General features: G+C 39.7%; 3 protein-coding genes across 3 annotated transcripts in view; 1 reads left to right on the top strand and 2 right to left on the bottom strand.

Moving 5' to 3' along the window:
- LOC109461584 (N-chimaerin-like) overlaps positions 1–21,026 on the bottom strand; it is a 44,376-nt gene extending 23,350 nt beyond the window's left edge. Inside the window, exons 1-2 of the mRNA XM_019757963.1 lie at positions 20,929–21,026; positions 14,525–14,587 (exon numbers count right to left, since the gene is read on the bottom strand). Of these exons, the coding sequence (XP_019613522.1) occupies positions 14,525–14,587; positions 20,929–20,941 (76 nt within the window). The 5' untranslated portion in view covers positions 20,942–21,026. The remainder of the gene's footprint in view (positions 1–14,524; positions 14,588–20,928) is intronic.
- Positions 6,211–9,482, bottom strand: LOC109461612 (E3 ubiquitin-protein ligase TRIM71-like). Its single transcript, XM_019757990.1, has 2 exons — positions 8,613–9,482; positions 6,211–6,973 (listed from the first exon to the last, which is right to left on the bottom strand). The coding sequence occupies exons 1-2, from the start codon at positions 9,480–9,482 to the stop codon at positions 6,227–6,229; spliced, it is 1,617 nt and encodes a 538-aa protein (XP_019613549.1). The 3' UTR covers positions 6,211–6,226.
- Positions 21,027–21,099: 73 nt separating the features above from the next.
- LOC109461613 (U3 small nucleolar RNA-associated protein 15 homolog) overlaps positions 21,100–23,800 on the top strand; it is a 7,285-nt gene continuing 4,584 nt past the window's right edge. The window contains exons 1-3 of the mRNA XM_019757991.1: positions 21,100–21,325; positions 21,868–22,032; positions 22,516–22,694. Coding sequence (XP_019613550.1) covers positions 21,120–21,325; positions 21,868–22,032; positions 22,516–22,694 — 550 coding nt within the window. The 5' untranslated portion in view covers positions 21,100–21,119. The remainder of the gene's footprint in view (positions 21,326–21,867; positions 22,033–22,515; positions 22,695–23,800) is intronic.

Genomic DNA, 23,800 nt, shown 5'->3' with positions numbered 1-23,800 from the left:
GTTTTGAAACTGTAACCATGAATCTGATACGTTATTAGGAAGTGATGCCTAATGCTAAGTATGACATGAACCAAAACAGGGCGGTTATACAGGGTTATACGGTTACAGTACAGGGTTATACGGTTACAACATAGGGTGGTACGGTTACACGTTGGTCATAACTCTTCATACTATGTTCTAAATAGCCATGCCTTCAAGTACCAGTCTGGAAGTTATCAACCAAGGATTGGGGTGTTCAAGAATTCATTCTTTCCTAGAACTATCGCAGAGTGGAACTCACTGTCACCAAGTACAGTAGGGGCATTGTCAATAGATACTTTTAGCTTTAAATTAAACGATGTTTAGAGTTAGATGTTCAAGGGTTAGGTGTAACAACAAGAAAGTCGTTCGGTGTGATATAGCCAGCTGCCGCCGTGCCACGTGCTTGCGAAGCTGGCGTTTTACTTCGAAGGGCGGTTATACCGGCTATACAGATACAGATTTATATATAAGTCTTCATACTCACATACAAAGTCTGGAGCTGCTGACCAAACCATCGGCTCAATACTCGTTTGAAACGGTAAAATCCTTGGAACATTTCCGTTTTCCTCTGCTAGTCTCCCATTTCGTCTTTCCCTTCGTAAGACCCGTGTGTCGTCCGCCATTCTACGAGCGTTCTGCGGACGTTTTTCAGAGTCCGAATCGTTGTTGTTGTCCTTTCTGACACTTTCCCACGCATACAAGGCCACCATACTTAAATAGCATGGCGGGACAGTTTGGGAACGCACCCAAATCTCCAAGCAGATGTTTGGTGGCTACAAGACAGTTACTGTATCAAATTAACAAGGGGGACTATCAAACTGGCAAGACAGCATCCAATATTATATCACAAAAAAAGATACTGGGACAAAAAAAGAAAGGCCTTTAAAAATGTCTAAAAACACATTTTTATATCTAATCTCCAAGCAGATATTTTTGTAGCTACAAGACACTATCAAATTGGCAGGCAGTATCTTAAATTATGCCACAAGAAAAGGATACTAGTACAAAAAAGAAAAGCCCTATAAAAATGTCTAAAAAGCCGGATCCTTAATTTGAGGGTATACCACAGGGTGGTAATTAAATAATCGATTAGATCTTTTGGTGGCTATAACCTATAAGACAGTGTCAAATTGGCAAGACAGTATCCAATGTTACTCCACGAATTCAAAATAAAAGATATGGTTACAAAAAAAGGAAGCCAAATATATGTAGAAATGCCTTAAACAATAAAATAAGCCAAAGCCAGAACCTCTGCTTGAAGTATCAAATTGGCAAGACAGTTACTAATATGCTAGAAAAAAAAGATACTGGACAAACCCGGATAAAAATGCCAAGAAACACGTCTAAAACAAGCCAGATCCGAAACCTCTGCTTGGAGAGTAGGCAGTGACGGCCTTGGCATTAAAAAGATTCCAGCACAAAAAGAAATTCCGATAAATATACCTAGAATTAGTAGAAACACGTCTAAAACCAGCCGAAGCCAAAACCTCTGCTTGGAGATCAGGCACTGACAGCTCCAGTGTAATTGATCTGACACCCAGCCTGCCCTCAACGTTCAACACTCCAGTTGCTCCTCCACTGCTGGTGGCCAAACGCACAACTGCCGCTCAATATTACACACGCATCCCTGGCTATCTGGGGCAGACCATTCATAAACTGGACAGGGGGGTGTCCAAGAAAACCGTGCATGTATATTTAGCTCTCCTCCTTGTATAATGAAGTGCTAAATTGACTTAAGATACGGTTCACCTTAAAATATGAAAGAAACAAGAAAGTGGTAAAATATTTCTTCAACTACATTATGTTTAGTAGAAATACTAATTACATAATTACTGGAAAGCAATTCAAAATATAATAATTACTAATTGTTATAATACAGTATGAGAAGACGGTTGCAAACTAAAAGGTAAACCTTTTGAATTAATGCAATTAATCTAAGATGATCATGTGCAAAATTACTTCCTTAAGATTTTAATAAGACTTGAATAAGTACCACAAGCCAACATCATATTTCTTCATCTTACCACAATTCAACATTGATAGTAAGAAGAAAAATTTTCCAACAATCTCCCCCATTCAGTTTAGCAATGGTACAGCCCCAATAAAAGCCAATCAAAATAACTACCCTACCAGACGATTAGGCCGTACTACTTTCCTTTCCAGGGGAGGTACAAAGAAGCCATGTGTGAAATCTATTACTAAGTACATCAGCTAAAAATAGGGACATCTTTTGATGAAACTGATACCCATGAGTTTTGACGGGGGCAGTTTTGTGGTCACAATTTTTAAGTTTATGATGTTTTTGAGAAGTGTCGAGGTCATTTTGTGGGTGGTCCGACTTGTCTTCGGAATTTCATCTCCATTCCTTCTGGCCAAATTAATTTTCAGCAGAGAAAACGGGTCAAAAGGTTGATTAATATGAACATCATCCTGGAATAGATTCTGAATTCGTTCTGGCTAATAGTAATAGCCCCATACCAATGGGTAATGCTTATACAGTACAACTTCAAGATAAAGCTTTGAACAGCTAGAAAGGCTAGCCTCCATAGCAGGCTTATAGAACTGAGGGTTTGGAGGTCTTCAGCTGTTTTCTGATTAGCTCAGTTCTAACGGGGTAATTCAATGTTGTCAATATATGCAATCAGAAAATAGCACATAAAAGCTCCCAAAGACCCTGAAGACCCCCCAAAACCCCCAGTTTTTGGCATGCTATGGAGGCTATAGAAAGGCTGACATTTGCTTGGGAGCAAATACAGCATATTTCAGTCAGTTTCAGTTTATTGGGATGCCCTTTAGTCCTGCCCTTAAGGGGCTAATCTTCCGACAACATTATCACATACAGGTACAGAAACATTTACAATCACATTCATTATTCAGTATTAAAAAAAGAATTATGAGAAGAATTACATGTTGCAATAAAGTCTTACATAACAATCATACAAAAAACATACAAATTCTACCTTGAAGACACCTAAGGTTTGCTAGACAGTGAAAGAAATATTAACAACAGATTTTTATCACGACCATAAAAGCTTTGAACAAAACAAATGTCTTTTGTCAAAAAGAAAACAAAGCTGAAAATAGCATCAACATTTCAAAAGCCCTTAATTTTTCATAGGATCTTTACAAACTTTGAGGCATATCTGTGCAGGTTAGTGTAGGTGAAATTGGAGCTTTGTTTCTGACTCTATACCCCCACCTAACCTGCACATTTTAGACTTAAACTCTAAAATAAAATAAAGGAAGCATAATGTCAAGGATCACTACAATTATGTCAAGGACCTCTTTGCAAGTTTCATTCATATTCAACACTCTACTGACCCCAATATGAGCTTATTTGGCTGCATTCTTGAAGATGCGTTCTGAGGAACTCCCATTGCAATAAAGAAGAAGAATTTAACTGATTCACGAAGCATGCATTTTCCAATACATTGATGTTTTATGTCAGACATTGCCCGCTCAACAACAAAGTTCTAGCTCTAGATTTAAAAGTATTGTTACTTCATGTACCTTCTACCAGGCTTTAGAAGCAGCTGTCAAGAGTAGAAATTGGCCAAAGAGAGAGATAACATGCATTTTCCCAATTACTGTAAGAGCTTTTCCCTATACATTGATGGTTTATCAAGTCAGACATTGTCGAAGTTCTACAACAAAGATTCAGCTGTGGATTTGACAAAAAAAAAGCAGGGAGTAAAAGTACAATAAAGCTACTTTAAGCTATTATAATTATACATACACTCAGCACGTATTGTTACTACAAGTGCCTGCTATGTAGCCTCTACCAGGCTTTGGGAGGCGGCTGGAAAGAGTAGAAATTGGCCAAATACAGAGATAACATGCCAGGTTGGTCAGCTAGAAGAGTACAGTTTGCCACACCCTTGCAATGTATTGTTATTGTTATGTCTCTATTTGGCCAATTTATTTCCAGCCGCCTCCCAAAGCCTGGTAGAGACTACTAGTACTCTATCTGTATGCTAATGTATAGAAATATATGTACACTCACCATGTATTGTCACTACCTTGTATGTCTTGTTCCCAGTACTTTTAAACTTACACGTAGCTTCTTGCAGTACACAGACCAACATCCTACCAACCTTTCTGTCCTGTATTATAACAGGACCACTGAGCTAGAGAGGGTACCTCTGTTTGGTGGCAGGTGGAGTTTGGGCCACTCTAATTCTATCTGTTGTTTCTCACATCATACATGTAATGTAGTCTCCACCAGACTCATTTGCAGGCTGAATAAATAGTACAAATCAGCCAAAAATGGTACTCTCTAAGAAGAGGTTTGTGTTTTGACTTTTTGCATTTTTTTAGGCTTTTATTAGGGTTTCATGTTGGGGTGGCATTAAAAAAATGCCAGTGCCAAAAAAAAGCGCTGATAAAAACATGCCAAAAATAAGCCAAAACCCAAAAATTCAAAGTGATGATAATTGCAACTATTTATCTATTAATCCAAGCCTAAGATTTAAATTAGCACTAGCTTGTACATTGTATATATTCATTGCAAACTGTGACGTCTTTCCTGTGACCTGTACTGAACCCAGTGGGTATTAGCGTACAATAAAGGTCTTCATTCAGACATTTATTCATTCATCTAAATCTTTCTGTAAAATGAAAAAGTCTGAGAAACAGCAAACTGCTTTCAGCAGGCCTGATGGCAGGCTCCCCTGGGTAGAACCCCTAGGGTGGGGATATCTCAGGCACCCTGGGGACGACATTAGGGGTAATTAACATAATTGATTTGATATGCATCTGGGGTATCTTTGCAGGGGGTCTTCAGATGTGATCACTTCAAATTAAGGAAGGCCTAAACAGTTGGAATTTTAAAGCAGAGCATTAAATACTATACTAGGTTAGGCCACACGAAAATATTTGTTGTGCAATCATAACAGCAGGGGGCTAGTCCACTGGTAGTGGTGTGTGTTAAACTCCCATACTCTTTCCCTAATGCTGAGTGCTTAGCAGAGAATGTGCCATTTTTAAAGTCTTTGGTATGACTCGGCCGGGGATCGAACTCACGTCCTACCGAATGCAAGGCGAGCACTCTACTCACTTGGCCATTCCTCCAAAACGATCCATACTAATTCAATTCTCCTGTCAAAGCAGGAACAGGAAGGCCAGGACACATCAGGTTTGCGGTTTTCTCTGAGTGCCTTTAATCATCATAAACAGGAACTCTACAACATTTTGTTTCTGGGAGAAAAACGTTACGAGCTAAAATTGTGAGTTATGAGTCGGCTGAATGATCAGGACGAACATTAATTATGTTTCTTGTAACCTTAAAGTTTGCAGAAGGAAAACATTACTTTTGCTCAGTTTCTTCTTCTTCTTCTTCCGTTCCACACACATAAAGTTAACAACCTGGACCAGAAGTCTCTATATCACCATGGTAACTTGTGGTGTTGGATTACATTATGTAGAAGAGCATAGTATACATGTATAATTCATTCCTTTTCTCCATTTGAAGAAAAGAACCTAAAGGCATTTCTAACACTGATCAGTTCTTATCACAACCAACCAAAGATAAATGTTGTACAGTCAAGTAATGTGTTCAAGGCTCAAGCATTATCATTCATTTTGTATACATGTACATTGTCGGTTGGATATTTGCATGCAGTACTCTGGAAAGTCAACAGAGGGAGCACATTCACAGCCATTTCAATAGCCCAGCTTGTATCATTACTTATCAACCTGTGTCTTTTGTGTGGCACAAAATCATGACCATCAGCATATTGGGTAAACCTCTTACACTGAGTATTGGAAATTTGCAGAGCTATATATTATTTGTTTCTTTTCCCAGGCATTTGTAAAGCTATGTAAACCGTGATTTCCATATATATATATTTATATATATATAAACCATAATAATAATTATCAGATTCTATTGTTTGTTCAAAGCTTTAACAGAATACTAAAAAGCACAGTCTATAATTATACAAAAAAATATATAATATATATATTATATAAAAAAGATATATATTATACATATTATATATCTTTTTCTTAGCCTCTCTAGATCAAAACCATTCAATAATGTTGCACAACTTGGACTTGGCTTTACTCTTTTATACAGTGTTCTAGGAGGATTTACAGCTTGGGTTTCCTCTGATTATACAATATCAACACGACTTAGACCATCACAAAGTTTATACACTAATATTCTTACAGACTGGTCAAGTTTGATAATTAATTAATTAATTAATTAACTCCATAGCCACACAGATTCAGGGAATATGGTGATTTTGTCGTCGTAGTAATCCGTTACTACCAGCTGATGTCCCTGCGTTGCTAGGGCAACACTCCATGGAGCCTTCATGTCCGTAGCAATGTGTTTGACGAATCGTGCTCCCGCAAGAGTAAACATCTCCACACTGCCGTTTCCCCTGTCTGCCACGATGATGTGTGCCCCGGCTACACAGATGCCACAGGGAACATTTAATAGCCGTAGATCATCTCCATTCCAAGTTTCAGAACCTCCAAACCGGAACAGAAAGTCATCTGGATCTCCAAACATGTAATTGTACACATAGACTTGGTCATCTGATATGCCTGACGCCAAAAGTAGCCCATCCCCGTCCACCGTGATGTGACCTGGTATCTTGGGTCCTCGCTCCAGGCCCATAGTTCTCACAAGTGTTCCGTTTGTCCTGAACACCAAAACTTCACCGTGTGGGTTGCCCCTGCTGTCTTCTGTGATTTGCGTGATGAAGATGTGGTTCCACCAGGTATCCACGGCCAGTGCTCTACGACTCATACGTATTGTATTCTGTAGGCTAATCTTCCTCAGCAGGCTGCCCTGTTTGTTGTACTGCACAGCAAACTCATCATGATCAGCAGAGTCTGTCCATCCCACCGTCCACAGGTTCCCCTCTCTGTCAATGACCACGTCATGTGGGTATATCTTCTGCTCACCTGACACGACTGTTGGGAACTGTCGGACAAACGTTCCCTGCAGGGTGAAGACTTGGATTCTCTTGTTTCCCAAGTCGGTTACAAAAATCTCCCCTTCCTCTGACACTGTAACACCATATGGACCATTAAACTGACCTGGTCCTGATCCCTTTTCACCAAATGTCACCTTCTCTGGCTCTTGTGTCCCACAAGTATGGTGAATTTCAGTGAAGAAACAAACGAAGAAGAAAATGAACAGACTCAATGTTGCAGCCACCATGGTTTTTCTCTGTCGATGTGGCACTGGATCCGGATACACACCCAGAGGCAAAGCGCATGTGCAGCTTGGAACAGGTTTGGGCTGGACTAAAAGCTGACAGGGGCTCATCTTCTGTTCACCTGACACGACTGTTGGGAACTGTTGGACAAATGTTCCCTACCGGGTAAAGCTTTGACTTCTCTGGTAAGGCAACTCTGGTACAAAGATCTCCCCTTCATCTGACACTGCAGCACCTGAAGGACGATCAAACTGTCCTTCTTCTGATCCCTTTTCACCAAATGTCTCCTTCCCAGGCTCTTGTGTCCCACAAGTGTGGTAAATGTTAGAGAACAAATAAACAAATAGGAAAATGAACAGGCTCGACTTTGTAGTCGCCGTGGTTTTAGGAATGTAATAAACAATTTTGTAACCCTAACAACAGCTCAATTAAGTCTTGCGAATGTCTTTTCTGCTAAGGTCTACAATAACAGCTGAATGTGTTACCCCCCTTCACTGAGGTGTGAGTTGGTTTAACCCTGAAATTGGTAATTGTTAAACAAAACCGGTTATACAGCTTTTGGTCATGTGATAGTTAGATATAATAACTAGTCAAAACGCATGCTCAAGTGTGCTGTATGTGGGTTGGATTAAAACTTAAAAGCTTCAAGGGAGACTCCATGAACTTTTTTCACTACCTTTTATTCCCATCTATAAAATTTAAAGCAAACTTACTAAAAAGGTAAAAGAATTTGTTAGTTTAGAACATCACAAAGACCACAAACCTGAATTAAATCTTGTACATTACTTTTTCTTGTGTAGTATAACTATAAGGCGAGCTGAAAGTGTTACCCCCTTCACTGTAGTGAGTTGGTTTAACCCAATATTGATAATTGTTAAACAAAACCAGTTCTACACCTTTTGGTCATGTGCTTGACATTGTTTGCTCTGAGAAGCAGAGATTATGTTAACTTAAGACTAGAGACAATTCTAATATTTGCAATACTTAGACACAATATATCAAGTCCATTTAAAGAAAGGCATTTCTAAAGCAATAAAACACATATTTCAAGCTAGTCTTGGGTTTTCTTCTCTGTTGAAAAGATACATGTTGTACAGGTGATGTGTTCAAGCATACTTATTATATTTGAAAGTCTGTACCTTTATGATGACAGTTTTAAAGAGTCAGAGTACGTAGTTAAGTTGTCTTCTCAGACTTCTGTATTGATTTTGTTCTCTCACTAAAGTCCGACTCAGAATTTTCAGAGAAACAAGGAACTAACTTTGGTGTTGCCTGAAGTAAAGTTATACACACTGCATGTCTGAATATATGAGCAGCATAATTATCAGGGCTCAAAACATACATGGGTTAGTGTGACTATCACCTCATCCAAATGTTTTGAAATATGGTGATGTTGTTGTCTTCACCATTAGCTACTACCAGCTGTCCCTGTGTTGCCATGGCAACAGCCTGTGGCCCCTTCATGTCTGTAGCGATGTGTTTGAGGAATTTTCCTGTCTTGTCAAACATCTCCACACGGCTGTTTCCCTTGTCTGCCACGATGATGTTCCCTGCCCCGTCTGTACAGATGCCACGGGGTTGCATCAGCTGACCTTCACCACTTCCCCTGCCTCCAAACTGGAACAGAAACTGTCCATTCTTCTCCTTGTTGTAGACAGAGACGCAGCTAATGTCAAGGTCTGACACAAGAATGTTCCCTTCCCCGTCTACAGTGATGTAGTGTGGGTGGTTCTGAATAAAACTGAACTGGTTCATCCCCTGCTGCTGACCCACATATACAGTGGTAACAAGTGTTCCGTTTGGCCTGAACACTTGTACTTCACCATGTGGGTTGTACGCGATTATGGTTTGTGTGATGAGGATGTGGTTCCTCCTGGTGTCCACGGCAACTCCTCTGTCATACCCTGTCTTCTGTAGGTGAATCTTCCTCAGCACGCTGCCCTGTTTGTTGTACTGCACAGCAAACTCAGATTCCGAAGACTCAGATTCAGTGTCCCCCACCACCCACAGTTTTCCTGTTTGCCCCACCACCCACAGGTTCCCCTCTCCGTCCAGGGCCACATCATACGGTTTCATCTCCAGTTCACCTGACACGACTGTTGGGAACTGTCGGACAAACGATCCCTGCAGGGTGAAGACTTGAATTCTCTGGTTCATCTTGTCTGCTACAAAGATCTCCCCTGAGAATCCCTCTGACACTGTAACACCACATGGAACATCAAACTGTCCTATTCCTGATCCCCACTCACCAAATGTCTTATTATAATAATGTGTCCTAAACGTCGCCATGTTTCCTCTCTCAGTTGACGTGGTAGCCCCACCCCAAACCAAAGTCTACTTTGGACCATGTTTGCTGTAGACTACACTACAAGCTGAGGGATGAACTATTTTTTTTTGCCACCTTTTATTCCAATCCTTTAAGATCTTGCTAAAAGGTGGTTGCAAATAGGAATGTGGTAAAAGATTTTGCACTTCTAAAAAAATAAGTAAAAAGTACTTTCACCTTGTAGGAAATAAGCTATCAGGGGGGTATATAAATTATACGTCACACCCGTTTGTACATGATTGTATGACTTGGTTTCAACTAAAAATTAATGATTGATAAGTAGGGGAACAGGTGCTAGTCATGTACTTGTTTGCTAGATGAAGAGATTTGATAACTGCCTGCAAAAGGTTAATTTGTAGTCTAAAATCTGAGAAAAATGGACATGTTCAAGAAACTATAATTTGTTCACGGAAAAAGGAAATGATATTGAAGTTTGCACTGCAGAAGTGACTACGAAAACTATGAACATTTGTAAGTACTGCAAAAAATTCAGGAATTACTGTAACACTGTAACAGTCACAATTTCAGTTGGCCTTTATCTGAAATCAAGCATAGCTAAAACTATCCTTGTGTTTTCTTCTCAGGTCACATGATACAAAATGTCATGTGTTGAAGCATAGGGCAGAGATTTGCATTTGTAGTTCTCTGGTAAGTCAACAGAGGGCGCTGGTTCACAGCATCTTTTTGATCCATCTTGTAACTACAGGACTTGTACATTATGAAATACAGTTACTGTAACTTTCCAGTAGAGAGACCAACTCGACCAACCACAACAATATGTGTGTGTCTTCAGCACATTGCGTGAACCTCTTATAATGGAAATTTGCCAAATCTGAACATTTCTTTAATACCTATCAAAATCTAACCACATACCAAACCTCATAACAATCCATCCATGTAGCATTTGACATGTTCTAAACTCCAAGAGCCAGTGAATCAAATTGGAATGGCCTCACTTGAAATTTGGGGCACTACATGCATAAAAGTACATGTCAAGGCCAGTTTGTTTTATTATGTATAGACATTGTATATATAAGCAGCATACTAACATTTAAACATTACTCATGGTTACCACATTGCCTACATCCACAACCTAGTAACTCAGGCTCAGACAGCAGAGAGAGAAATTCTAATTCAGAAATCTGATTATGGAATGGATCAATTTGAAAGTGACAACATCATAGATAAATCACTTTTGCACTGCTGGTGTTTTTGGATAATTGATTTTCCAGCTAAAGTTTTAGCCCAAGGCAAAACCACTTCTAACACATATAATTGCTTTTCAGCATCTGCCTTCATCTACATGTATCATAATACAAAGAAAACTTCACAATGCAATGCTAAGTGATTGTCAATATATATAATATAAAAGTTTCCTTTGGATAGATATATATGTGTACTAACACAAGTTTTATAATATATGATAACTAAAAAATCTTTAATTTATTTTATCTAAAATGTATATTTACATGTAATGCTGTATTTGTACTAGCTTGCAAGGAGGGTTTTGATTTTAAACCTGCTTGGTACTAGTATATGACAAAAGATAAGGTCTCATGATAGGACAGTTTTTCGGTAATTAGTGGTCAATCTTTTGATGATTGAAATTAATAATTTATACCAACACCAAAATATCAATCATAACTAATCTTGTAAATTGTTCCCCGATGAAATTTACTAATGTTAAAATCTTGTTGATATCTAATATTTATGATATAATTGATAATTATGATAGCTGTACATTATATGACCATCTTAATCCATAACTGGTTCACTAATGCCAGGCATTGTGTGCATAGTCGTTAAACCTTCAACTGATTTGATCTGATTTATTGAAATTGTAACAGTGCAATACACGTGGGACACAGGCAGCTGTTGCTGGTGTTGTGTCCCGCACATAAAAACAAATACAGGACAGACAATTATACTCATTTTTACTCGAGTTAGTGGGAAAAGTCGTGTAAAGTGAATTCCCAAGGGCACAAGATTGGTGGCATGAGGCAGGATTCGAACCCAGGACCTCTTGGGCCTCAGCAGGATACTTACAGTCATGCCTTCAAATATCAGAGTTATCTTGAAATCAAGAATTGAGGTGTTCAAAAACTTGTATTTCCCCAGAAATGATCGTAGACTGAAACTCGTTGCCACTAAGCACAGTTGGGGCATCATCACTAGAAAGCTTTAAACAACTCCTGCAATCAAATGTGCAAAGATTGAGTGTAACAAGCCGTTCGTTGTGATATAGCTAGCTGCCGCCGCGCCGCGTGCCTGTGAAGCTGGTGTGTTACTCCGAAGGGCGGTTATACCGGCTATACAAAATACAGAAGCTGGTGTGTTACGCCGAAGGGCGGTAATACCGGCTATACAGATACAGAAGCTGGTGTGTTATGCCGAGGGCAGTTATACCAGCTATACAGATACAGATACCCCAATACCCCACCATTGTCCCATGTTAAAATGCTTTGTGACAGCTGATATGGTTTTAGTGCAGATAAAATCACCCATCCCTGCATGTAACTGGGTTATTGTTGAAAGTCGAGAAGGAACTTGACCTCAGCGGTGTGTCTTGTCGGTTTCACACAACTGAACAATTTGTCTTTTGTCCATTATACATTACTGAGAAGCAAGACCAATACTTAAAGCCTGTATTGGGCTACTAAACTGAAGGTACCACCCAACTGTTTTTAAGATCAATCAATCGATAAATATAAATGTTAGTAACATCACAAGAAATCAGAGTAAAGATACATAATTTGTTCAACCAATTGCCACCACTTTAAATTTGCTACATGTACAATGTCAATTGTAGTCAAGACTTAATAATTTATACCAACACCAAATAGCTATAGTTTTAGTCAACTACCTTACATCATGTAGATTGTATAATAATATACTCTGTTTCAATACTGTTGTATGTTTATGATTTGCAATTAGCCTACGGGCACGAATTTGCAATAAAACTTCTTTATATTACCAAGAAATCAAAGATTTCCAACTTCCTAAGCTGAAACTAAATAAATCCCACCATCAATGTATGTAACATTATAATCTTTATAATATCTAGCAATAATGGATTGACAATAAGAAGAAATGGACTGACAATGTAAGGTAGAAGTTCCACCACTTAAACCTACATTAATGATTTGTACATAAAATCAACCCACAGGATAGAGACAAGTGGCTAGCTGCCAACAAGCCTTGAAGTACATGTATATTGTTGTGCAAGCATGTCTTTAATTTTAAACCTTGGAAGTCAGGGAACAACAGACACTAAACCGTATGGTGAGAAAGTAGCAATAGCCTTTTACAAAAAAACAACCAAGCCAAGCTGCGTTAGCAATTATCATAGGCTAACGGATGACAAAATCCAATTTTGCAAGTCAGTTTTTATATTATCCAACTTTCTACTGAAACTTCCCACCACAGTGACTGTACAGATAAGCATTATATCTAACCAGCAAGAACAACCAAGTCAAGCTGCATTAGCAATATTATGATAGGCAAACAGATAACAAAAATGCAATTTCTCTCGCTATACAACTGAGCCACCAGTGAGTCATTGTTGGAAATCAGACCATTTCAATCAGTACTGAGCTGAGAAAGACCCACTGTCTCACTGGGCTTAAGGCTGACATGGTTTCTGCATTTGTAGTCTTTGTGTGAATCATGATCATCAGGAAAGGGATTTACATTATAATTCCAACTTGACGTAGGGGATTATCTACATGTATATCTAGATAATGCTACAACGGTTCTAGATATTTATCTGTAGGAAAATATGGTAAATCTATGTATTTATAGCTCAGATTTCTGTATCATACAGTACATTCTTGGAGCAAAGTTATCATATATTACTTCCCAGTATAAAATCAAGCTAGGCACCTATAAATAGTATAATATGATATTATGTGAAAAAAAGCACTGTAATAAACTCTGCACATAGTTGATAAAGCAAAAACTAGTAAACAGATGTAAGTTGAAGACCTTATTCGCTAAAGAGATGAAAAAAATGTGCCAGGGGATATATCAATATGTTTACAACCCTTGGCCTTCAAAACAAAAACAGGCCATAAAATTAGTCTCTGCATAATGTGAATTGTCTGCATAGTACTGTACTATATACATATAGTGTGGTGTATACATACACAACATGTGAATATCATTATTATTATAATACTTTATCTAAAACTAAAGAAAAAGGCAAAGTTGAACATATTAAGCAATGGTTTTACTTAAACAGGGAACTGCAATGATTGTCATAAATTAACAAGTGAGCTTACCCTGTTGTTATTGACTATGTACAGTTTTGTATACATACATGTATGACAACATACATTGCTATTCAATGTACTTTGCAAGCCAAGCCAAGCCATGATGACAATATACATGTACTTGTTAACAAATGACTGACTAATTTATAACATACTTAAATATGTGGAAAGACAGACTGCGGCTTAGTTATAGCTGGGTGACTGGGACTGACTGAGTGTGAGTGAGTGAGTGAGTGAGTGAGTGAGTGAGTGAGTGAGTGAGTGAGTGAGTGAGTGAGTGAGTGAGTGAGTGAGTATGTACAGTATACATTAACAAAGTAAAAATTCAGATATGTTGAAAAATAAATAAAAGGCGACAGTCCAGTTGACCAGACTGGCCAATTGCAATGAACTACTGGCCAACGAATTTAAATACTTGTTAGTATGTGAACAGACAGACTGTCCCTACATTACAGCTACATTGTACATGTATGGGTCTGACTGAGTGTGAGTGAGTGAGAGAGTACATTGTATCATATACGTTTAACTTAACAAAGTAAAAATTCAGATGCATGGAAAAGACGATAGTACAGCAGACTAATATTATTATTATTAATGACTGACTGGCCAACAGACTTATGTAGACAGACAAACAGCTCCTATCACTATACAATGTAAATTAAACTGATTCTGTGTGAAGAGAGTACAATGTATGTACACATTTACATTAAGTAAAAATTCAGGCATGTACTCACGGTATGACTTCCATGGTGGTGGTTCGTAGTCTGAGTCCATGTCTGCTTCTGAGTCAGCTTCAGCTGCACAAATAAGGAAATAACAACAGTGTCCAGGAAGTTCAGTTACAGGAATATACATCAAATTCCGGGAAAATACATAGTAAAGAAGCTCTTTTACACCACCAACTTAGTGTTTTATTCACAGTTTATTACAATTATTCAGCTATACATACATGTATAGATGCATTCCCAAACATAAAATACAGTGTATATTTACATATCTACACATAATATATACGTGCACTGTTAACTGTAAGTTACAGGGAAATGTATCTAAAATGTGGGCACAAACATACAGAGGTGCTGCAGTGCAATGTGAACCAGTCCGAATTACCCTGAGGAAGGTGACTGACAGATGTCAATTCTGTGAATAAAACACTCTTGGTAAATGTGTAAAAAAAAGAGCTACTTTACTCAGTGACTTACCAACCTGATGAAACTATTCACAGATCCAGGAAAATAATGAGCACGCCTCACTCAGTGAGTGACTGAGCACTGACTGTGATCTGATACAGGGACTGAGCTCAATTCAAATCAATTATCCAACATGTGGATTGTACCATTTCTCCCTCGTAGGGGTGGAAATATTGACAGGAATACATAAATATGTATATATGGCATGGCTGTATGTAAAAATGGTGATCATACAAATATTATAAACACTAACCATCTTTTCTTGTTCTTTTTGTAAATGTATAAAATTTATTTTGTTGTCTAGAAAATATCAACCTGAATGTACAAACAGTCCTTTATTTTATGATGTAATGCTACTTGAAAATATAGTGTCTTTACAATACAAGGCACCTGAAATCATGTGTACGTGACCATTCACAAATTGCATAAACATTTCATGGCACTGAACAATATCATTGAGGGGTAAACCACAAAAGCACACATTTTCTTACAAATAAACAACAATTATGGCATGACAAACTTTCAATAGTTTATCATAAACTTACAAAAATGGAGCAGTTACACATAAAAAGGGGTAAGACTGCTAATTAAGAACTAAATTTTAAATTAAAAACGTTTTATTAACCCCACCCAACTGAAGTATAACTGTACTTGAATGGATGCGTCCAGACTTCTATGCTAGAAGCAGACAAATTAAATTCTGTCACTGCAGCTTTCTGAGGAGTGATGAAATTTGCCGCCTGCTCCGAGCCAGAATCACATGAATCTAATTGTAAAACCTGCTTTCGTAAAGCAGGGCTCAAAATTCTACCTGCATATGCAGCTGCAGGTTAGTGCAGGTAAAACTGGAGCTGTGCAGGTATTTCTCACAAAATTTTGAGGCCTGCTCACGTCTACCTGCATCTAACCTGCACAGGCCCTGATGTACTGTATTTGTACAATTATTTGTTTATTGACTGGTAATACAAACATGTCAATACCACCTACATTTTGAATGAAGTGTAAAAGAGTAAATGGCAATGGTTTTTCAACAGTTTTGAGTATGATCCATACTTCCTTGTCCGAGAGGTGCAGGTAAAATTTGTCTGGTGTAGAAATTAGAACTGCCTAGCAGTAGAGGTCGGCGAAGACCTAAAAAGACGTGGACAAAGACTGTGTCAGGAAGGACAATAGAGAGTACGGCCTTGCCGGTGTTAACCTTAACTGGACAGGGCTGCCTGGAGGTGCAGTGTGAAGACCAGTACTACTAGCCGACTGCTGCCAACCCCTGTGGCAGGGACAACAGCAGCAGTATAATCTAATCCTGCATAGTCACTGATGAGTGTGAGTGTGGTAATTTTCAATGCTACCTGCACCGGTGCAGGTATACAGGGAAAAAAGGATTTCCAGCCCTGACACAGCTGACAACCGTGGCTTTGGGACTTGTAAATCCCTGAAAGCAAACTGTACAAATTGGTAAGCCCTCATCTTAGGGAATATAATTAAGGGATGCACTGAAGCGAAACTTGGGAGGTTATTTGGGTACAGATCCTAGCAAATGTAATTACAGAATATCATCCTTTTATTGTCGACATTTTGCATTTTACAAACTAGTAAGAGAGATTGTTTTATGCAAGAAACATCCTGAAAATCTATATAAAGGAACAAGCCTCACTGCTGAAACAATTTTTCACATTTTGAGAATACATCACAAGTTTTCAAAGTATGAGTTTTTCAGTACAGTCATTTAAGCTTTTTTTTTTTTTTTTTTGCTTTATACAAGTACGTAAGATACATTGGCATTACGTGTATGTAAAATGGTTTGGTAACTTTCCATGCGATCTACTTGTCACAAATACTGTGCAATAAAGGTTCATACTTGCAGCTATTAAACAATTTGAATTTACAGCATTGAAAGACAATGCAGAAAAGACAGTAACAACTTCCCCCTAGAGGAAAAGTGGTACATTCCAAAACAGCAGTATCATATTTCCAAGGGAAGTGACTGCGGGCGGAAGTTTAACAGCTGGTACATGACCTTTGCCCTATGCTGTCGCCAGAAATAATCCTACACTAGCTGAAGGTCATGGGGCAAAATTATGAGACCTTTTTGTGTAATTTACCTTTTTAATTATCGCACAAGTTTGTTTCAATTAATGGATGGATGGATGAATAGATGGAAGGATGGTTGGTTGGTTGGTTGGTTGGTTGGTTGGTTGGTTGGTTGGTTGGTTGGTTGGTTGGTTGGTTGGTTGGTTGGTTGGTTAGATGGATGGATGGATGGATGGATGGATGGATGGATGGATGGATGGATGGATGGATGGATGGATGGATGGATGGATGGATGGATGGATGGATGGATGGATGGATGGATGGATGGAAGGAAGGATGGAGGGATGGATGGATGGATGGAAGGATGGTTGGTTGGATGGATGGATGGATGGATGGGTGGATGGATGGAGGGATGGATGGATGGATGGATGGATGGATGGAGGGATGGATGGAAGGATGGTTGGTTAGATGGATGGATGGGTGGATGGATGGAGGGATGGATGGAGGGATGGATGGATGGATGGATGGAGGGAGGGATGGATGGAGGGAGGGATGGAGGGATGGGGGAATGGAGGGATGGATGGATGGAGGGAGGGATGGATAGAGGGGTTGGTTGGATGGATGGATGGATGGATGGCTGCAACATGTATCTTCATAAAGAATAAGGGTTAGGGTTAAGCAAATGAATGCCTTTATAACATCGTAACATACTATTACTAGTATTAGGTATAAAGAAATGAATACCTCCCAAACTAAGACTTCATTGAACACCTAAAAACAACGCAAAAACAAACCATACAGAAAAAACACACCAACTGAAAACAGAAACAGGAACAAAACTTAAAATCACACATTGTTTATTTATTTTTTCCGAACAATGAAATAGAATGAAGGTCTAAATACCGCACAAGAATAGATGGGGGAAAGCAGCTGAAGGTTATCTACACAAACATTGATTGTATCACAAATAAAAAACATGAATTCTGCGCTATTATTGATGAACAGCAACCTGACATTATTATCACAACCGAGACGAACCCAAAAAACTCAAGATATAAAATGACAAAAGTAGATCTGCATATTCCGGGGTTTAACCTATTTACAAATGCTGATACAGGAGGTGTGAGGGGCGTGTCCATCCACGTGAAAGATGCCTACAACTCTATGGAAGCAGAGAAACTGGGTTCAGCTCAGGGTCATGTCTCAGAAGTGATTTCAGTGGAGATGACGCTGAACAAAATGACAGACTATTAATTCTGGGGATCTACAGAAGCCCGAACTCATCTGTCGAAAACAATCATAGTCTAAATAGCATCATACGCAATATCCAGGGCTATTCGCACATATTAATAGCCGGGGATTTTAACTACCCAAAAATCCTATGGGCCAATGGAGACGGCTCAATCTACTCACCTAACTGTGAAGCCGGCAAAATTCCTAGAGGCTACTAGGGACGCATACTTATACCAGCATGTGGACTTTGCAACAAGACACCAAATAAACCAGGAAAGCAATGTACTAGACCTGGTCTTCACGAACGAGAAGGGAATGATTGACTCGGTGACAATGTTACCACCAGTAGGAAAAAGTGACCATGCAGTGCTAAGGTGGACTTTCAAATGCTATGCAAAGAAAAGAAATGAGAGAAGAGAAATCTTTCAATACCACAAAGGCTCCTATGAAAATATGAAAGAAGATTTAAATAAGGATTGGAATGAAACACTCCAGGAACTGGATATTGAAGAGAGTTGGGTCGTGTTTTCCAAAACCTTGAAAGATACAGTTCACAAGAATGTACCCAAAGTCAAATCCTCAAATAGAAGGAGAAGGCTAATCATGGACTGACAGTCAAACAATAGCGAAAATGAAGAATAAACAGAAAGCTTGGAAAAGTATACTCAATCTGGAAAGAGAGAAGACTACATTAAATACACAAAAGCACGAAATCAGGCACGATGGGCATCAAGGAAGGCGGCCAAAAGACATGAGAAAGAAGTGGCTATGAACATTAAGGGTAATACCAAATTATTTTGGAAGTACGTAAACAAAAAGTCCAAAACAAGAGACAATATCCCGGACTTAAAGGACGGTGATGAAATTGCCAAGACAGACGAAGAAAAGGCAGAAATACTAAACAACTTCTTTATCAGTACATTTACGAAAGAAAACATGCAAGATATCCCAACACTAGAGCATAAGGACTACAAAGAAGAGCTAACTGACATTGAAACAAGTCCCGAAGAAATTAATAAAAGACTGAAGAAGTTAAATCAAAACAAAGCCATGGGACCAGACAAAATACACCCCAGAGTAGCTAAAGGAATTGGCGATACTTGCTCACCACTGAGCATACTCTTCAGAAGCCTTAAGAGAGGGGAAACTCCCAACGGAGTGGAAAAACTGGTACCATCTCACCAATATACAAGAAAGGGTGCAAAAAGAACCCCAGTAATTACAGACCGGTATGTTTAACGTCTGTGATTGGGAAACTGTTGGAGGGTATAATCAGGGATGAAATCATAAGGCATATGACAGACAACAACCTCTTCACAAGTCAACAACATGGATTCCTCCCTGGGAGGTCAACAGTCACCCAAATCCTAGAATGCCTGGAAAGCTGGTCAACCTGGATAGATGAAGGTCAACCAGTGGACATAATTTACACGGACTTTCGCAAGGCATTCGACTCGGTCCCGATCAAAAGACTTCTGAACAAAATAGAAAGTTATGGGATCAAAGGAAACCTTCTTAAGTGGATTTCATCCTTTTTACAGAACCGAAAACAGAAAGTATGCATCAATGAAAGCAGCTCTAGATGGGGAGAAGTCTACAGCGGAGTCCCACAGGGCAGTGTTTTAGGTCCGGTCTTGTTTACTATCTACGTGAATGACATGCCAGAAGTGGTAAACTGTTCTCTGAAATTGTTTGCGGACGACACAAAGTTGTTTAGACCAGTACCACAAGTACGAAACTGTGAAGCTCTACAACAAGACTTGTCTAGTCTACAAAAATGGGCCGACAAGTGGCAACTCAAATTCCACCCTGATAAATGTACGGTCCTGAGGGTTGGTAGTGGCCACCCGAACTTCACTTATAACATGTCCGAAAACAACAACCCCTTACCTATATCCCTGAAGGTTTCCTCAGAAGAGAAAGACCTGGGAATCCTAGTAGACAGAGACTTGGGCTTTGCCAATCATATAACAACTATTGTAAAAAAAGCAAACCAAATAATGGGGCTAACATGGAGAACATTTGTACACATGGACTTAGAAATGTTTCTCATTCTTTACAAGACCATTATCCGTCCTCACTTAGAGTACGGAGCCCCCATTTGGTCCCCACATACTTGGAAACTCGCTACAGAACTAGAGAAAGTACAGAAGCGAGCGACAAAGAGAGTACCAGGCCTGCAGGATCTTTCATACACAGAGAGGCTCAAGAAACTAAAACTACCTACCCTGGTCTACAGGAGATTGAGGGGTGACATGATCAACGTTTATAAATACACACACGGGATGTACAATACAGCATGTCTACTACCAATAACAACAGAGAAGAGAACTAGAGGTCATCACCTGAAAATAAAGAGGACGCAGGCAAAAACAAATATGCGCCTACACTTCTTTACAAATAGAACGGCAAGCTGGTGGAATGAGCTTCCTGGGGAGGTAGTTATGGCGCCTAGTGTAAACAGTTTCAAGAAGAGGTTTGACGAGTATATGGAAACACACCCGGTCGTCTACAATTATAGAGCTTTGGACCACCCACTACGTCCAGAGAAGTCAGTAAACTGAAGAGCGGCCCAAATTGGAGCAGGACTCCTACCCGGCATGAATCAACTCTACTCTACTCTACTCTAAGAATGACAACCTAGACCTCTAAAATTTGCAAACAAAGGTTCAAACTCCACTTACCACTTTCCGCCATCGTTCTTAAGTCGTCTTTAACCGTCCAGCTTGCAGAAAATAAAGAAAACCCGCCAAAACGACAACAGATGTGAAGGTACTTTCTCTTTCCCACGTTCGAATTCCGCCCTGCCTGTGTGTGTGTTGTCGTCACCCACGGAGGTCAAAGGTGGAAGTTCACCGAACACGACTGACCCAAGATGGCGGCCTCCTTCAAGCAGACGCATGCGATTTCTGCCCCACGTGTTGGCAAAAAACAGACCCCAGACGCGGCTTATTGGGGTAATTTCGAGTTCCCTGTGACCGTGAAGGAATATGGAGCGGTGTCGTGCGTGGATTTTTGTCCGGTGGAGCCGCACTCGTTTGCAGTCACCGCTAGCGATCGGGTGCAAATCTACAACTCTAGGTGAGGCGCCCCCCTCCCCACCATACTTTTTATATACAGTAGTTTCTGCCCGTACTCTATGGCTGATACTAGTACTACAGTATATAACTTTGCTTGAGTACCACGATAGCTGCATTATGATACTGTTATATTGACGAATATTATGTATTTTTTATTTTATATTTTTTTTTATTATTTCTTTGTACTTCCTTGGTTAAATACTGCACTGAAAGTAGTACACGGTTCTGGATAATTTCTGGGTATCTAAAGAACGTACATGTACAGGGCCGGCTCTTAATTAATGTCCCGATGGCCTCTGACCACTCAATTTTAGGACGGGACAACTAAAATGTGATTTTTTTGTATTGGATCTTAAGTTTTAACTCTAATTCTAAACATGCAACTACTAGTACCAACACAGATGAACTTTCATGATGTAGTTAGATTAGGCTAGTACCTTATGCTATGTAATGCATCTTGTGCAACGGATGACGAACAACGAAGCCAAGCCAAGACAGAGAGTGCATCTTGTGACTTAACACATTTTTATTTATTTTTTTCAGAACAAACAAGGTTGAGAAGGTTCTGACCAGGTTCAAGGCGGCGGCTCACAGCGCCCGTTACCGTAGCGACGGGGAACTGCTGGTTGCCGGCGGCGATGAGGGGCTGGTGAGAGTGTTCCACCTGGAGACCAAAACCAGCCTGAGAACTTTCACTGGGCACACCAGGTGAGGTATACACTCTGTGAGCTGTCCCGAGTATGCAAATATGATACTTAACTACATTGCCACTGTCTCAAGTCTGAAAATATTGGTCTTGTTCTGTTGTCTGTGTGTGTGTGTTTGTGTCTGCTCTGGACCAAGATGGTTGGGAGTTCGAATCCCAGCTGTTGTTGCTCACCCGACATGCACACTACTGTAAAGGGCCGCAGTCCCTATAGCTAGGTTGGGATGTTAAGCCGTGGTCCACAGTTCATTGCACTTGCCGAAAAGACCTCTAGGAATTTCCCCAGTATACTGAACCTATAAATGCTGACTGTAAATTATAAGCGTCTGTCTGTCTGTCTGTCACGACCAGTGGGAGATTAGCTATTCAGTGAGCTAAAACTGGATCAACATCACTTTCCTTTCCTCTTTTTTTTTCGTCATAGTTTGTGAAACATTGACACAATGTGACAGTATTGTGACCGTGATGTATCTTTCCGTGTCCAGGTCTGTCCATGCCACATGTTTCAGCTCAGACAAGGTCCGAGTTGTATCAGCATCGGATGACAAGTCCACCCGACTCTGGGACCTTGCTACAGGAGAGGCCGTACACACACTCACCGGACACCAGGACTATGTACGGTCTCTCGCGGTCTGCAAAACCTCTGCTGACATGTGGATTACTGGTATGTAGTTCTCATTTCTTTTCTCTGCTATACATGTGCTCTGCTTTGCTATTACTATACTCTATTCTGGATAAAGAGAGACAGTACACACTCTCACCGGACACCAGGACTATGTACGGTCTCTCGCGGTCTGCAAAACCTCTGCTGACATGTGGATCACTGGTATGTATTTCTCATTATACGTCGATGAAGGTTAGGCATCCAGGTAATACGATATGCCAAAAAACAGTTACTCAAGCAACTGGATATGATTTTGAAAACGTCAGACGTTTCAGCTAGTATCCACTAGCTTTCGTCAGTGACTGAGAGACCAGAGGGGAAAGCAGGGGGGCTACGGGTCGATCTTTCTGGCACTTGGGATTTGGCACTCCCAGCCCCGAGGACAGACAACACTTAAGCTCCTGTCCTGTATAACAGGAGCTTTCAGACTAATTTGCATCATCTTGTCTTGACTTGTCTGACTTTTGTTCCTTTTTCGACTTCCAAAAAATTGTCTTCACTTTATTTGCATATCAATCAACAGGTTGTGTATATAAACCTGCTTTCCCCTCTGGTCTCTCAGTCACTGACGAAAGCTAGTGGATACTAGCTGAAACGTCTGACGTTTTCAAAATCATATCCAGTTGCTTGAGTAACTGTTTTTTGGCATAATGTCTGGTTAGTTTGTTAAAACATGAACACTGCTCTTGAAATATTACATCATGTGTACCACGTTTATTTGCACAGGCTCAACTGTGTAAACAGTATTCTGTAAATATAAGTGTATGGAAATCATTATTAGCAAAATTTAGGGTTGTTCCATATCTGGCCTTTTAATCAGTATTTTGAGGCGTTGTTATTGCAAAATCTACATTAATTTATGACTTGTTTGGCACCAATGACTTAGAGTGAACACAGGATCAAATCTCTAAGGTATGGTTTTAGCTCCAGTGGCACGGCATTCTTAGCTTGACTCGTGTCCTTGTGGAAAAGGCACACAAGTCCAACTTCAAACAGCTTCCCTCACTTCTTTTGTCCTTAATTCTTAAGTCCTTAAAGATCTAATAGCACCTTACTAGTAGTACTTCATTTCATTCTCACTCCACCCAGGTGCATGTGTATATGGG

This window comes from Branchiostoma belcheri, unplaced genomic scaffold, assembly GCF_001625305.1.
Source record: "Branchiostoma belcheri isolate BF01 breed outbred unplaced genomic scaffold, Haploidv18h27 scaffold94, whole genome shotgun sequence".
NCBI lineage: Eukaryota > Metazoa > Chordata > Leptocardii > Amphioxiformes > Branchiostomatidae > Branchiostoma > Branchiostoma belcheri.
This window is presented reverse-complemented; position numbering and strand designations above follow the sequence as displayed.

Coding starts and splice junctions, on each gene's coding strand:
- LOC109461612 (XM_019757990.1), bottom strand. CDS start 9,482: ATGGCGACGTTTAGGACACATTATTATAATAAGACATTTGGTGAGTGG. Junction 6,974..8,612: donor TGGCAACACAGGGACAGCTG/GTAGTAGCTAAT, acceptor TTCACCCTGCAG/GGAACGTTTGTCCGACAGTT.